We start from the raw sequence: 14,159 nt of genomic DNA, 5'->3' as shown, positions 1-14,159 counted from the left end.
TAATAACTGGTTTATCTTTTCTATGTCATGATGACAGTAAATAATATTTGACTAGATATTTTTCAAGACTCTTCTATACAGCTTAAAGTGACATTTAAAGGCTTAACTAGGCTAGGTTAACTAGGCAGGTTAGGGTAATTAGGCAAGTTATTGTATAACGATGGTTTGTTCTGTAGTATATCAAAAATATATATAGCTTAAAGGGGCTAATAATTTTGACCTTAAAATGTTTCTAAAAAATTAAAAACTACTTTAATTCTAGCCAAAATAAAAACAAATAAGACTTTCTCCAGAAAAAAAAAAAATCATCAGACAAGGAAAATATTGAAAAAAAAATTTAAAAAATCGAATAAGGGGTGAATAATTCTGACTTCAACTGCAGTTTCAAACCTAAATTCTTATTTTTTTATCTTTTGTATTTGGGCTTCAAAATGATTACAGTTTATGTTTTTGTGAAGATTATCATAACACATCTATTATTTTCTGCAGTAAAAATCCTATTAAGGTTTTGTTCAGAGAACAAATTATGCAGTACAAATAAATTGTAAACCTATAAATGAAAACAAATGATTAATAAATTAATTAGTAACTTTAGTATCAACTAAAAACTTTAAACATAAAAAATGCAGCATTCAATGATTTTTGAGGGAGCAAACAATTACAAATGAATAAATTGAAAAAAATAAGAAAAGTCTTGCTCATGGTGACTCAAGTTCCTATGCCGATCCTTCCCCTCTCTCTGCTCCCCATGCTTTCCTGTCAATACTCTCTACTGTCCTACTCATTAAAGGTGAAAACCCCGAAAAAATAATTATAAAAAAGAAAAAAATAAGAAAAAAGACATATTTGGCCATTAAATCATGTCTAACATGCCAACAAATTTAACCAGCAGCCCAAGTTTAAATGTCACATACATTTCTCACTTTATTTACCAACATCCAGTCCATGGCAGCAGGCAGCATTAATAACACATATTATAAACTCAGAGACATGCGTACATGATTCAGCTGACGTATTTTGCTTGCAGTCTGCATCTCGCCTGTCAAGGTACGGAGCACAGGCTTGTGTCAGATTGAAGTATTTCATGGGTAAAGGGCGCAAATTAGGAACACAGGATGTCCCCTGTGGCTGCGGCTTAATAAGACACTTTCTGAAGCTCATGACACTAATATGATGAATATGTTTCATCAACAGACAGGAGGTCATTTGTCTTCTGCTTGCTGGGTTTAAGCTTGTGTTTTCTCAAAGTGAATTTTTATTGCAAAGCCGAAGAGAATGGATTTACACTCAATCGTAGTAATATGACAGCTATTCCACGTCATGACATGTATAAATAGTAATAGTGGACATGGTATGGCAAGCTTTTTTAACATGCAATGTATAAACTGTACTAGTACTTATTTTCATGCTACTAGTGACTTTATTTTAGATTCTTATTTTGGTCTCATCTTTTTTACATAGCAGAATTACAGAAGTAGACTTCTTCAAAAAATGAAATTTGCTGTTTGTTCAGACTACTTATTCAAATTGTGCTGAAACAACACAATTCTTGAGCTTTTTGGGACGGCACAACTTAATATTTTGTTTATTCAATTCACTTAAATTTGTAAAAACTGATAAGTTAACTTAATTCCTTCATGTTGTCCAAAAACAGATGTTTCATGTTTCTCAAAAGTATGTTTCGTTGCACCTTAAGTTTACAAATCTACTTGGTGTGTACTGTAGTATTTTTTATTTTATTATATTATTATTATTATTATTATTATTATTATTATTATTATTATTATTATTATTATTATTATTATTATTATTATTATTTAGCAAATCTGCAATGTTACCGTTTCCTAACCCTGTTCCTGGAGGCATACCAACACATATTTTGGATGTCTCCCTTATCTGACCCATTAACTTCAGGTTTTGGAGTCTCTTCTAATGTTCTGAAGAGTTGAATCAGGTGTGTTTGATTAGATTAGATTAGATCTAATCTCATGTTCTAATGAGTTGATTCAGGTGTGTTTGATTAGGGAGAGGTTGAAAATGTGTACTGCTGGTGTGCCTTCAGGAACAGGGTTGGGAATCACTGACTTAGGGTACATTTTGTTATACATTTTTCCCCACGGTCCAGAGACATGCCATTTACAGTTGAAGTCAGAATTATTACCCCCCTTTGAATTTTTTTTCTTTTTTAAATTTTCCCAAATGATGTTTAACAGAGCAATTAATTTTTTCACAGTATGTCTGATAATATTTTTTCTTCTGGAGAAAGTCTTATTTGTTTTATTTCAGCTGGAACAAAAGCAGTCTTTATTTTTTATGAACCATTTTAAGGGCAAAATTATTAGCCCCTTTAAGCAATTTTTTTTCGATAGTGTCTTGAAAAATGTCTAGTAAAATATTTTTTATTGTCATCATGGCGAAGATAAAACAAATCAGTTATTAGAAATGAGTTATTAAAACTATTTTGTTTAGAAATATGTTGGATAAATCTTCTCTCTGTTAAACAGAAATTGGGGGGGAAAAAAACTGGGGGGCTAATAATTCTGACTTCAACTTTAAGTGAATTAGGTAAACAAAATTGGCTGTAGTGCGTGTGTGAATGCGAGAGTGTATGGGCGTTTCCCAGTATTGAGTTGCGGCTGGAAGGACATCTGCTGCGTAAAACATATGCTAGAATAGTTGGCGGTTCATTCCGCTGTGGTGACCCCTGATAAATAAAGGACTAAGCTGAAGGAGAATGAATGTTAAAACGGCTTGCCATACAAATAGAGAGTTGTTCTTAAACAGATGATGGCTGGATAGCTGACACTGGCAGATCTACACATGTATTTAAGCTATAGAAATAACCAGATAATAAGAAGCAGTCTTTCCCCTCTTCCTCTTCTGTCTCACTGAATTCATTCAATTGTTTGAATTGTAGGTTTGTTTTCATTATAAAACATAATCAGAGTGTAATATGAAACACTACAATGTAAAAGTCTGAAACCAAAAGTAGAAATGTTTCTATTTGAAACGGGCTGTACAGTAGTGTGTAAATCTGCAGTGGAGCATTTTGTCCAATTACTTGTTAATGACAATGGCCCTCAAGGGTAATTTAATAAAATGATCCTCATTTGTATTCCAGCGCCTCAGACCATTTCATCTATTGTTGATCTTTTACACCTTATTGTTATTGTTGTCAGTGTAAGACCTGGATGATGGCGCCAATTGTAACTGAATAATGCTGAGCTACTACTCTGACTGCTGAACAAACAGCAAAAGGATAGTTTCTTGAACGCTATTATGGTTACTAATAGTTGTTAATGGTGTTGCTTAGTGATGCTTGTTATTTGAAAAAGCACTTTAAAAAGTCAGCATGTAACACGTCCCGCGCCATTTGTGCTGCGGACATAAAGGCATATTAAATCATACAGCTCATCGATGAGATCTGCTAAACTTTCTAATTGGTTGGGTATACAGTACAAAACAAGCAAAAACTTATTTTTTTGGAGAGAAGCTTAGATGATGTGTACAGTATTACATATGATTTGTCAATTTATCAAGCTAATGTTAGTATGGGCTGAACAATGGTTGCTTTTTTGAATATAATGTGCAGTGGGGGAAATACGTATTGAACACATCACTGTGCTGTTACACTTGAAATTTTCACCAGATGTTGGTAACAACCAAAGAAATACATATATGCAAAGAAAATAAATCAAATTAGTTTACAAATGAAGTTATGTGTAATAAAATGAAATGGCACATGAAAAAAGTATTAAACACATGAAGAAAGGGAGGTGTAGTGAAAGGCAATGGAAGCTCAGACAGCAGCTGAAATCTCTCAGTAGTTATTCAGCAGCCCTCAAACCTTCTTCATTGTAAATTAATATAAGCAGCTTCAATCCAACATCTACATTATCAGGATGATGAAGATAAAACCAGTACGGACATTTCAGCAAGGCAATAATCTAAAACACAGCCAATGAATCTATCAAATGCTTTCAGAGAAAGAAAATAAAGCTGTAGAATGGCCCAGCCAATCACCTGACTTGTATTCAATAGAAAATACAACATAAATATCAGATTTGATAGACGAGACCCACAGAACCATCAAGATTTTTACACTCTGTTGAAGAAAAACTCAAACCTGAGCAATTCATGTGACTTCATTCTCCATATGAGAGGTGTCTTTAGCTGCCATCACCAAAAAAGACTTTTATATAAAGTATTAATTACACTTCAGTAGTTCTGTATGTTCTCCTTGTGTCATTCCATTGTTATCACACATAACTATTTTTTCAGATTTTTTTGTTTTGTTTTATTTTTATATTTGTATTGTTTTGGTTTTACCAAAATCTGGTTCAATTCCATGTCAATAGCTCATTTCGAAATGTTTTCCCAGAAAAAAAAAAAAAACATGGCATTCTGAATTCTTTGCTTCCCCCACTGTAGGAATCTGCAGATAAATTATGGATTATTTCAGCCAATTGATTCACTTCAAATGCATGCTATTAAGATCACTTACGGATTCCTAATTTTCTGCAGTTATGGTTTTGAAATCAAACAAGTTTCTGCAGTATTTGTTTGCATTTTGGTTTCGTAATAAGATCACACTGTGACTGTCCCACTATGGTCCCATTTGCACTAGTGCGTTTTTGTTTTACATCGCAGACATTTTGTTGTGGTTACACCTGGCATCCACACAACTCCAGCATCTTCGACCTGTAAAATCTAAGTATTTTGCCAATGCTAAAAGCCGTGTTTTAGTTTGGAAATTATCCATTTCAGTGCAATTGGTCTGAAACACAAAGTATTGTGTAGGGCAATTCCATGCGAACCATACCAAGAAAAAAATAAGTTTTCACCAAAATAGAGAAACCCTTCCTAAGTTTTTTTTTTTTTTGTGTAGGCTTGTATTTTTTAAAAGGCTTGTAGTTTTAAAAGGTCTCTTTCAATGTTTTCAAACTATTATATTTGATTTATCAAAGTCACACAAGTGCCAATTTCACACCTGTCACATCCATAACAGAGAGAAGTCCCATCCATAACACAGCTTTTTCCTCATAAATGCAAAGAAGTCAAATAAAATAAAACCAATAATTTTTATTCTATAGTGAGTCAACTCTTATCCTTTTGTTCATCATTATTTCTTTGGGGTTGTGCAGTTTAATTCACAGCATTTCTACGTAGACTGTAAACTCGCACACTTTGTTGGTTACATCCATAACAACATAATTTATTTTCCTAATTTAAAATATAAAATATGTTTACAGATTGATATTTTTCTGATCCATAACTCTAGTTAGTTGTTTTGGAAAGTATAAACAGAAGTTTCAATATAATGTTAACATATACTTTCAATGTGAATTTATGTTTTGAGTTTTACTGCAAATGTCACACCCATAATGCTGGAATTGCTCTATATCGTTCCCTGATACGTCAAGCCCTGATCAAAAATGAATGCCACTAAAATGTGCATTTTCAGTGTGTGTAAATGGTCACATATTATGTGTTTTAGGCTGTATAATGTGGATGGAGATCATTTTACTGAACACAGTTTAAAACACCAGTCTGGACGAGGTGCATTTTCATTCTAAAACACAATTTTAAACAAAAAAAAAAACCCACAATGAACTGTAATCACAGCCTGTGTGAGCAGGGTTTGTGGAGGTACTGTATACCAATACATACTGTAGGCTGACAGAAAAGCTAGAACATCCTGTTACGGACAAAATGTCAAGTACTGGACTGAAACATTTTATAGCCCTCAGCATTCCCCAGAAGATGCATATAATTGATTGACTGCTTATTTACTGTTGCTATTGAGATGTTAAAAAACTGTCAACCATCATAAGAAAAATATGGAAAACAAATGCTTACAGTAGCTTTACAAACCTGATATGAGGTCGTACACTCCTAATTTATCTGCTTTTATGATTATTTTTCCCCCTTTTTTTTTCTTTTTTGGGTCATTTCACACCATCTGGTGTCTTGGCCATGCGTAATTATGCACGCTAAGTGAGTTAGTGATGTGTTGTTCCTGCTAAAGGTCCTGCTCTTACTATAAAACAAGCCATGAGCGACAATCTTGTGAACACAGACCTCTAAGTTGTGGATCCTGATACTGCAAACTTGGTATGCAGAATATAGAACCTGATGTACTACAAGGAAGCTAATAGTCTTTTTTGTTGTTGTTGAAGACCCTACCTTATAAAAGTGTTTGCACTTAGGTCAAGATTTGGTCAGTTACCTGTATGCATGGTCATACTGGTAAATGGTGTTCTGCTGTTAACGCTGTCTAAACATGGACAAAATATGTGGAAGCTGGTAAATAATAAAGAGAAGGACTTGGTTAGCAGACAAATGTGCAATATTTTGACTAACTGAATTTAACATGTGGTAAAAGATGCATATAAGCAGTAATAATGAAGATAATAGCTTAATATTTCACCTGCTTGAGTGAAAATAAATAAATCCTTTATTAAAACTGTCTATCTATTACTGTAATTATACTCCATTACACTGTATAATCATAACAATTACTGTAATTATACTCATATGTACTTTTTATGTACTCCATAACTGGACGGGTAAGATTATCATTTGCATTTGCATCTGCCAGCCCTGCCTTTATATAAGCGGTGTGGATGTGATCTTACCTTTAGACATGATGGCAGCTGGTTCCCCCAGCAGGAGCCTGAGTCTCTTGGCATGGATCTTGCCCTGGTAATGTGACTGGGCCACCACCGCTGAAGTGAAAGACATATTGCAGAGTGTGCAGCACTTGTTCTTGTCCACGTCTCCATCCGCACTGCCCTGAAGGGACACACAGAGACAGACACACACTTTGATATCCTCTAACTGCTACCATTTATCATCTTCAGCTCATAATGCAGGAGAACAGGATGATTTATGAAGCACATGTGTTAAGAGGAAGATATGAAATTCGGCTGTCAAACTGGCAGATGTGGGTCGCGCTGTTCAGAAGTAAATTACAAACTTCTAAAAACTGTGGAGCGTATATTCTGTTCTCTGCCGCTGATGCAACCTTGCCGAGTTTCTCATATTGACTGAACTTGTTAGAGAAGTTACTTTCCAAACTTTAGCATGCCAAGCTAAAAGCTAATTGTTAATTGAACTGCAGCCAAAATACTTTGAACGAGTAGTTGGCTACACTAAAAGACAATAACACTCAAGTGGAAAGCTTTTGTTTTATTTTTACATCAAATTATATTTACAAAAGTGATTTTATATACATATAAAGAAATCATTAATTCATTCATTTTCTGTTTACTAGGGCCGAGTCATGGGGGCAGCAGTCTTAGGAGAGAACTCCAGACACTTCCTCCAGCTCCTCCAGGGGGATCCCAAGGCATTCCTAGGCCAGCCAAGAGACATAGTCCCTCCAGCATGTCCTTGGTCTTCCCTGATGCCTCCTCCCATGCCTGGAACACCTCCCTAGGTAGGCATCCAGCAGGCATCTGAAACAGACGCCCGAGCCACCTCAGCTGACTTTTCTTAATGTGGAGGAGCAGCGGCTCTACCCCGAGCTCCTCCCGGGTGACAGAGCTCCTCACCCTATCTATAAGGGTGCGCCCTGCTGCCCTGCGAAGGAAACTCATTTCAGCCGCTTGTATCTGAGATCTTGTCCTTTTGGATATGACCCAAAGCTTATGAACTTACTGGTAAATCGAGAGCTTTGCCTTTTGGCTTAGCTCCTTCTTTACCACAACGGACCAATACATCGACTGCATTACTGCTGCCACTTCACCAATCCGCCTGTCAATCTCACGTTCCATCCTTCCCTTACTCATGAATAAAACCCCAAGATACTTGAATTCCTCCACCTTTTTCAGGTGGAGCCCCATGACCTCGGACTTGGACATGCTGATTCTCATCCCAGCCGCATCACACCACACGCATCACATAAAGCATGTTAAATGCAATTAAAATGTCTATTTAAATGTCAAATAAATTTAGTTTCTTACAAGTTATGAAAGGCACTCAAAGTAAGTGAAAAAAAACCAAAAAGCTTTTATTAATATGGCTATTCTATAAAACCTCATCTACATGTTTCGGCAATGCTTGCCTTCATCAGGGTAACAAATACCCTGTTCTAGAATAGCCATGTTAATAAAGGCTTTTTAATTTTTTGAATCACTTTTCGAGTGCTTTGTACTGTATTTCATTGTTCATAAATAATTACATTTGTATTTTGGGGCAGTAATGTGATCCTTTTATTGACTCCTTTCATTAATGTGAGCCTTTTAATGTCATCAAATGATTTTTAATTTATCATCAACGTTTTTTTTTTTAATTTTAGGAGGGGAGGGGTTATTGGGGCTTGACATCTAATGCATGTAAAAAATAAAAATAAAAGAGACCCACATTATATTTTTATGGTATATACATTTTATTTATTTTAGATATAAGCTGAAAGGTATATGAAACTAGAAATTGCTAAATAAAATTACCTGGTATATCTTTAACCATGTGCATATACAATACATATGAATAGTTAAATTATATGCTTACACTAAATAGAATATAGAACTTATATATTCTCAAAACTTGTGTATAAAATTGTGTATATACTTACACAAATAAACTTTATACTTACTATAAACAAAATATAGTACAGCAAAACACCAAAAACCTATTTTCTTTATATTGACTTTATTCTGTTATCTATTTATTTTAATTACATCCCAATGGACCGTCTCACTTGAATGAATAGGAGGAAAACATGATTTAGATAATAACATTTAATTACTGGCATTGTGTTACCGCTGTTTGGTGAGAGGTGTATCTTGTTACTGGAAACTGCTAATGTTGTGCTAAGTTTAGTTAGCTACTCTTCAGCATTAGCGCTGCGCTTTTGCTTCATTCGCCATTTACATGTACATCAGCTCTTCAGATTGATGAATAAATCAATGGTCAATATCCTGAGTGCCACTGCAAAGTCAATGCCATGCAATAAACATGCAGAGCTACATGTAATAGCAAGTTAACTATTTAGTCATTATAGTCTTTTTAAGAAATAATTGTCATTTTTACTCCGTCAAGAATCCAATTTTGCTGTACAACAGTTCAAAGTGATAAAGGACCTGAAAACAATTTACCACCATAAAACAATCTATGATCTAAATTTATCAGGAAAATCTGCATCTTAAGGCTGATTTAGAAGAAAATCTTAAAAACAATAGATGTTTCAGTCCTATAGCTAACTAACTATACTGCCTGACAAAAATCTTGTTGTCTATCAAAGTTTTAGGAACAACATATAATAATTTGACTTCTGGTTGATCATTTGGTATTAGAAGTGGCTTATATTAAAGGCAAAGGCCTCTAGATTACATTTATTTTACAAGAATAAAGTGCAGTATGGTCATGATGTGATTTTTTTTAATGATTTAAATGGGACAGTAAGGTCTGACTTCGCTTGGACAAAAGTCTTGTCACTTAACAGAAATAATGTACAGTGTAGAATATAAAGTCATGGTGGTGTGGGAAAAGAATTAATATTGTGTATGACTCCCATCAGCTTGGACGGTTGGAATTCATCAAGATTCTTTGGATTCATCTTCAATGTCCCCTCCTTCATCTTACCCCACACATGCTCAATAATATTCATGTCTGGTGACTGGGCTGGCCAGTCCTGGAGCAACTTGACCTTCTTTGCTTTCAGGAACTTTGAGGCTGAAGTATGAGAAGGTGCACTTTCCTGCTGAAGAATTTGCCCTCTACTGTGTTTTATAATGCAATGGGCTACACAAATGTCTTGATACCTTAGGCTGTTGATGTTGCCATTCACTCTGCAGATCTCTCGTATGCCCCCATAATGAATGCAACCTCAAGCCATGATTTTTCCTTCACCAAACTTGACTGATTTCTATGTGAATCTTGGGTCCATGTGGGTTCCAATAGGTCTTCTGCGGTATTTGTGATGATTGGAATGCAGTTCAACAGATGAATCATCAGAAAAATCTACCTTTTGCCACTTTTCCAAATGATCAAGTAGAAGGCAAGTTATTATTTGTACCTCTTACAACTGGGATCAATGACAAGACTTTTGTCAAGTAGTGTATTATTATTGTCAAAGTATTTGAGTCTTTCAGTGCTAAATCTAGCTCCTCAAAAATGAAACTTTTTAAGTTGCAAAGAAGACTCTTAAGTCCATACGATTCAACCACAAACTATCATAAAATAACTGTTGCTGGAAATCTGCTTTGGAAAGAAAACACACCACAGTACTTTTACTGCTTTTTAGGAGAACTCTAAAATAAAATGTTTTGTGAATACAGGCCCTGGCTTCTTCTGTGTTTAAGTGCTATAGTAAGGTCCCCTGTGTGTCTACCAACCCAACACAATCTCACGGCAATTCGTTACTTTTTGATTTAGTGGCTAATTCGTACGAATTCGTACAATCTAATTCGTACAATTTAGTACGATTTGCTCATCCCCCAATGACGGTTGGGTTTAGGGGTGGGGTCAGGTGCCACGGCTCCTTTTTAAAATCGTACATTTTCGTACGACTGAACTTGTACGAATTTGTATGAATTAGCCACTAAACTGACAAAACGTAAAATACTTATGTTTTCTTGTGAGATCAGGCTGACCAACCAAATGGAAAAACACATAACCTCACTGAAAAAATTATGCTTGCTGGTTGTTCGTATACATATTTTTTGAAGGACAAATTAATTGTTTCACAGTATGTTTCATTCACTTAAATTAGTAAAAACTAATAAGTTAACTTAATTCCTTCATGTTGTCCCAACTCAAATCAATTCTGTGGAACCCATTTTTTTACCTCTTGTTTGCTATTTGCTATTGAAAATGCTGACTTCCACACACTCGTTTACTAAAGTTTAACTTAACTTATTTGTTTTTACAAATGTAAGTAGATTGAACATAAAACAATTAAGCTGTCCCCAAATAACCTCAAGAATTGTGTTGTTCCAGCTCATTTTAAATTAGTACTCTGAACAAAGAGCAAACATCATTTTTTGACAGATTGAAAAATATCATGTTTTCACAGACACTTTCTGGGGACGCTAGAGTTTTATTTGACCTGTTATGAAAAAGGAAACAATATATCCACTTTAATTGTTCTGAAAACCTCTGTTTGTCTTTTCTCCACATGAAAAAAAAACGTGGTTGATCGATCTGTGTCCACTCCTGCTTCTTGTTATTCCTCTCCTGACACACCATAATGTCTTTATTTACTCTCCCGAGGGACCGACCTCACCAGCTAAACCATGAATGTGTGTGTAGACATTGACCTTGGGTGCAAACAATCATCACATCAACACAGGAGAAAAGCGTCTCTCTTCGTTACAGAGGAATTTTTCATTTAGCCAGGATTTTACAAACCTGGAGTCTTAACCTGACACAAGTTTACATTGCCAGTTAGAGTGAAATAAACTATGAAGACTAAAATGTTTTAGAAGCTTTATATGCATGTCTGTGTTAGGTTAGTTTTTTTTTTGTTGTTGTTGTAATCAAGTTTGAAAGGTGTTTATATTGCAAAAAGGTCAACACTTTTATTAAAAAAAAAAAAGTTTGAGAGTTGGGTTTCAGCCAAACACACAGTGGCACAGGATCTATCAAAATACATAGAAATGTAGAAGAACCAAGGGGAAACCCAGCTGCAAACAGTGATTATATTTATTTGAACAAAAAAACATCTCTGTATTGCCATCTGCACCCCACAACACCTCCGGTTCCCTGCGGAACAGCTTATGACATTCCCTTGAAGTGCTTGGAATATTTAAATCTTGAACTAAAATATTTTTAATTGCATTCCTTTCTTTAAAGTAAGGTTGAAGTGTATGAACTGTCCAAGTGCACTGACACACTTCATGATTTTGCCAAATACAATGTGATCTTGGATTACCATCTATTTTGATCCTGGAACATCATTTTTTTTTTTTTTTTTTGAAAACATTTTCCCTGCCCAAACCAAACCATAACTGTAAAGTATTTCCAAAATCAACGGGAAATAATAGTGGGATAACAATCATGTAGAAGTGCATAAAACTGTAAGCCTAAACTTAACATAAACAGTAAACATATGCCTTAATTCAGATTTGCTGATAGGAATGTTCTTCCAGGATCAACATAGATGTTAATCCAGGAACATGTCCTACTTGGTGAATGCAGGTTGGTGACAGTGCTTTGTTTCATGATGGCTGTCAATTTTCACTCATAAATAATTGTATGACAGTGATGTGGAAACATTCAATCATTTAATATATCTGACTGACTTAAATACTGTTTGGATTTTTTTAGATACATTATATTATGCTTTGAGTATTTCATGATATTATACATTTATCATAATATATCACTAAAATACTGTTTTGTTGAGATTTCATTTTTATATAATATTATATCAATAATAATTTATGTAAAATGCATTTAAGCTGGATTCAAGACATAATATAATATAATATAATATAATATAATATAATATAATATAATATAATATAATATAATATAATATAATATAATATAATATAATATAAGGACGACGCGGTGGCGCAGTAGGTAGTGCTGTCGCCTCACAGCAAGTAGGTCGCTGGTTCGAGCCTCGGCTGGGTTAGTTGGCATTTATGTGTGGAGTTTGCATGTTCTCTCCGCGTTCGCGTGGGTTTCCTCTGGGTGCTCTGGTTTCCCCTACAAGTCCAAAGACATGTAATACAAGTGAAGCTAAAATTGTCCGTAGTGTATGTGTGTGAATGAGAGTGTGTGAGTGTTTCCCAGTGATGGGTTGCAGCTAGAAGGGCATCCGCTGCGTAAAACGTGCTGGATAAGTTGGCGGTTCATTCTGATATAATATAATATAATATAATATAATATAATATAATATAATATAATATAATATAATATAATATAATATAATATAATATAATATAATATAATATAATTAATATATACTGAATAGTTTCATGATTCTCATATAAACATAATGAAATTATATCAAAGTTTCAATCTGACTTTAATATTGTTTAAATTATCAAAATTTTTAAATTACAATCTATTTTGTATATTAAATAAATTACATAAGCAGATTAGATCCCATTAAGTTAAACATATACATTAAAACACTCAATATACTCAAATTCTTGCCATTTTACTCAAAAATCCTTATATAAGTTTTTCTTTATTTAAGGCATTACATTTAAAATTTTAGATTGTATTTACTTAATTTGTTATATAAATATTTCAAAAAACATCAACAATATTTACATTTACATTACATCCAGCCCACAAAAGGCCCAATATGCCCTTTAATGTGAGCCTGTCACAGATTTTTTTATGATGATTTTTAAGATTCCCTTTCACAAAAACATACCAAATATGTGCTAAATATGTCAATTTAAAGTGTGCAAAGATTACACTACAGTCATACAACTTCCAGACCTAAACCTACATCTAGTTGACAGGCATTCACAAGACCCACGTGACATGAAGTGAACACTTGTCATTTGAAAGCTGCTACAAAACAGATCGTCTCTTTCTTAAATTCCACTTCACTACATCCCACCAATGGTCTGAAACGTGGGAGATGAGGGGCTGAACAGAAGTAATAAGCTCAGACGAGTAGGTCATCCATGTCAATCAATATGTGGAGGACATAAAACCGTTTTCCTGGGGTAGCTACATCTGGCTTCAGATAAATGAAACTGCCAGCTTCAATTTTTACCAAGGAAAGAGACTTCGAATTAACGCTAGAATTTCTTCCTGGTATTCATAAGTACATAAATACATAACCAGCAACAAATTATGTAGGATTGCGACATTAAAAGGTATATTTGTTAAAAATGCTTCTAGCAACCAGCAAGAAAATGGTAACTCGACAGTGGCTTTTTCATTAAAACTACAGCTGGACAAATACCTGCAATATTGTAAGAAATGTATAGTGCTTATGCCATTACATTGTGTAGACTGATCTTTATATGTATTTGTTAATGTGACTTATAAGGACATACTGTTGACCAGTCGATTGTTCATTTACGTTCCAGTATTATATTGTATTTTATAATTAGGGGAGCTTGGGGCACAAAGTAACACAGGGTAAAATGTAACACAAAGTGTTAAGGTATTTGCTCAGGGTTAACCATGGCATGCCTCCGAGGTTTTCTCCACAGTGTCGGCAGACGTCTTTCTGCCAA

The 14,159-nt window shown here is 34.5% G+C and overlaps 1 protein-coding gene across 1 annotated transcript in view; it reads right to left on the bottom strand.

Annotated features, from left to right (window-relative positions):
- Positions 1–14,159, bottom strand: part of LOC130235860 (zinc finger matrin-type protein 4-like) — a 65,558-nt gene that overhangs the window by 16,530 nt on the left and 34,869 nt on the right. The window contains exon 4 of the mRNA XM_056466372.1: positions 6,639–6,795. Coding sequence (XP_056322347.1) covers positions 6,639–6,795 — 157 coding nt within the window. The remainder of the gene's footprint in view (positions 1–6,638; positions 6,796–14,159) is intronic.

Source organism: Danio aesculapii, chromosome 10, assembly GCF_903798145.1.
Source record: "Danio aesculapii chromosome 10, fDanAes4.1, whole genome shotgun sequence".
Classification (NCBI taxonomy): domain Eukaryota; kingdom Metazoa; phylum Chordata; class Actinopteri; order Cypriniformes; family Danionidae; genus Danio; species Danio aesculapii.
This window is presented reverse-complemented; position numbering and strand designations above follow the sequence as displayed.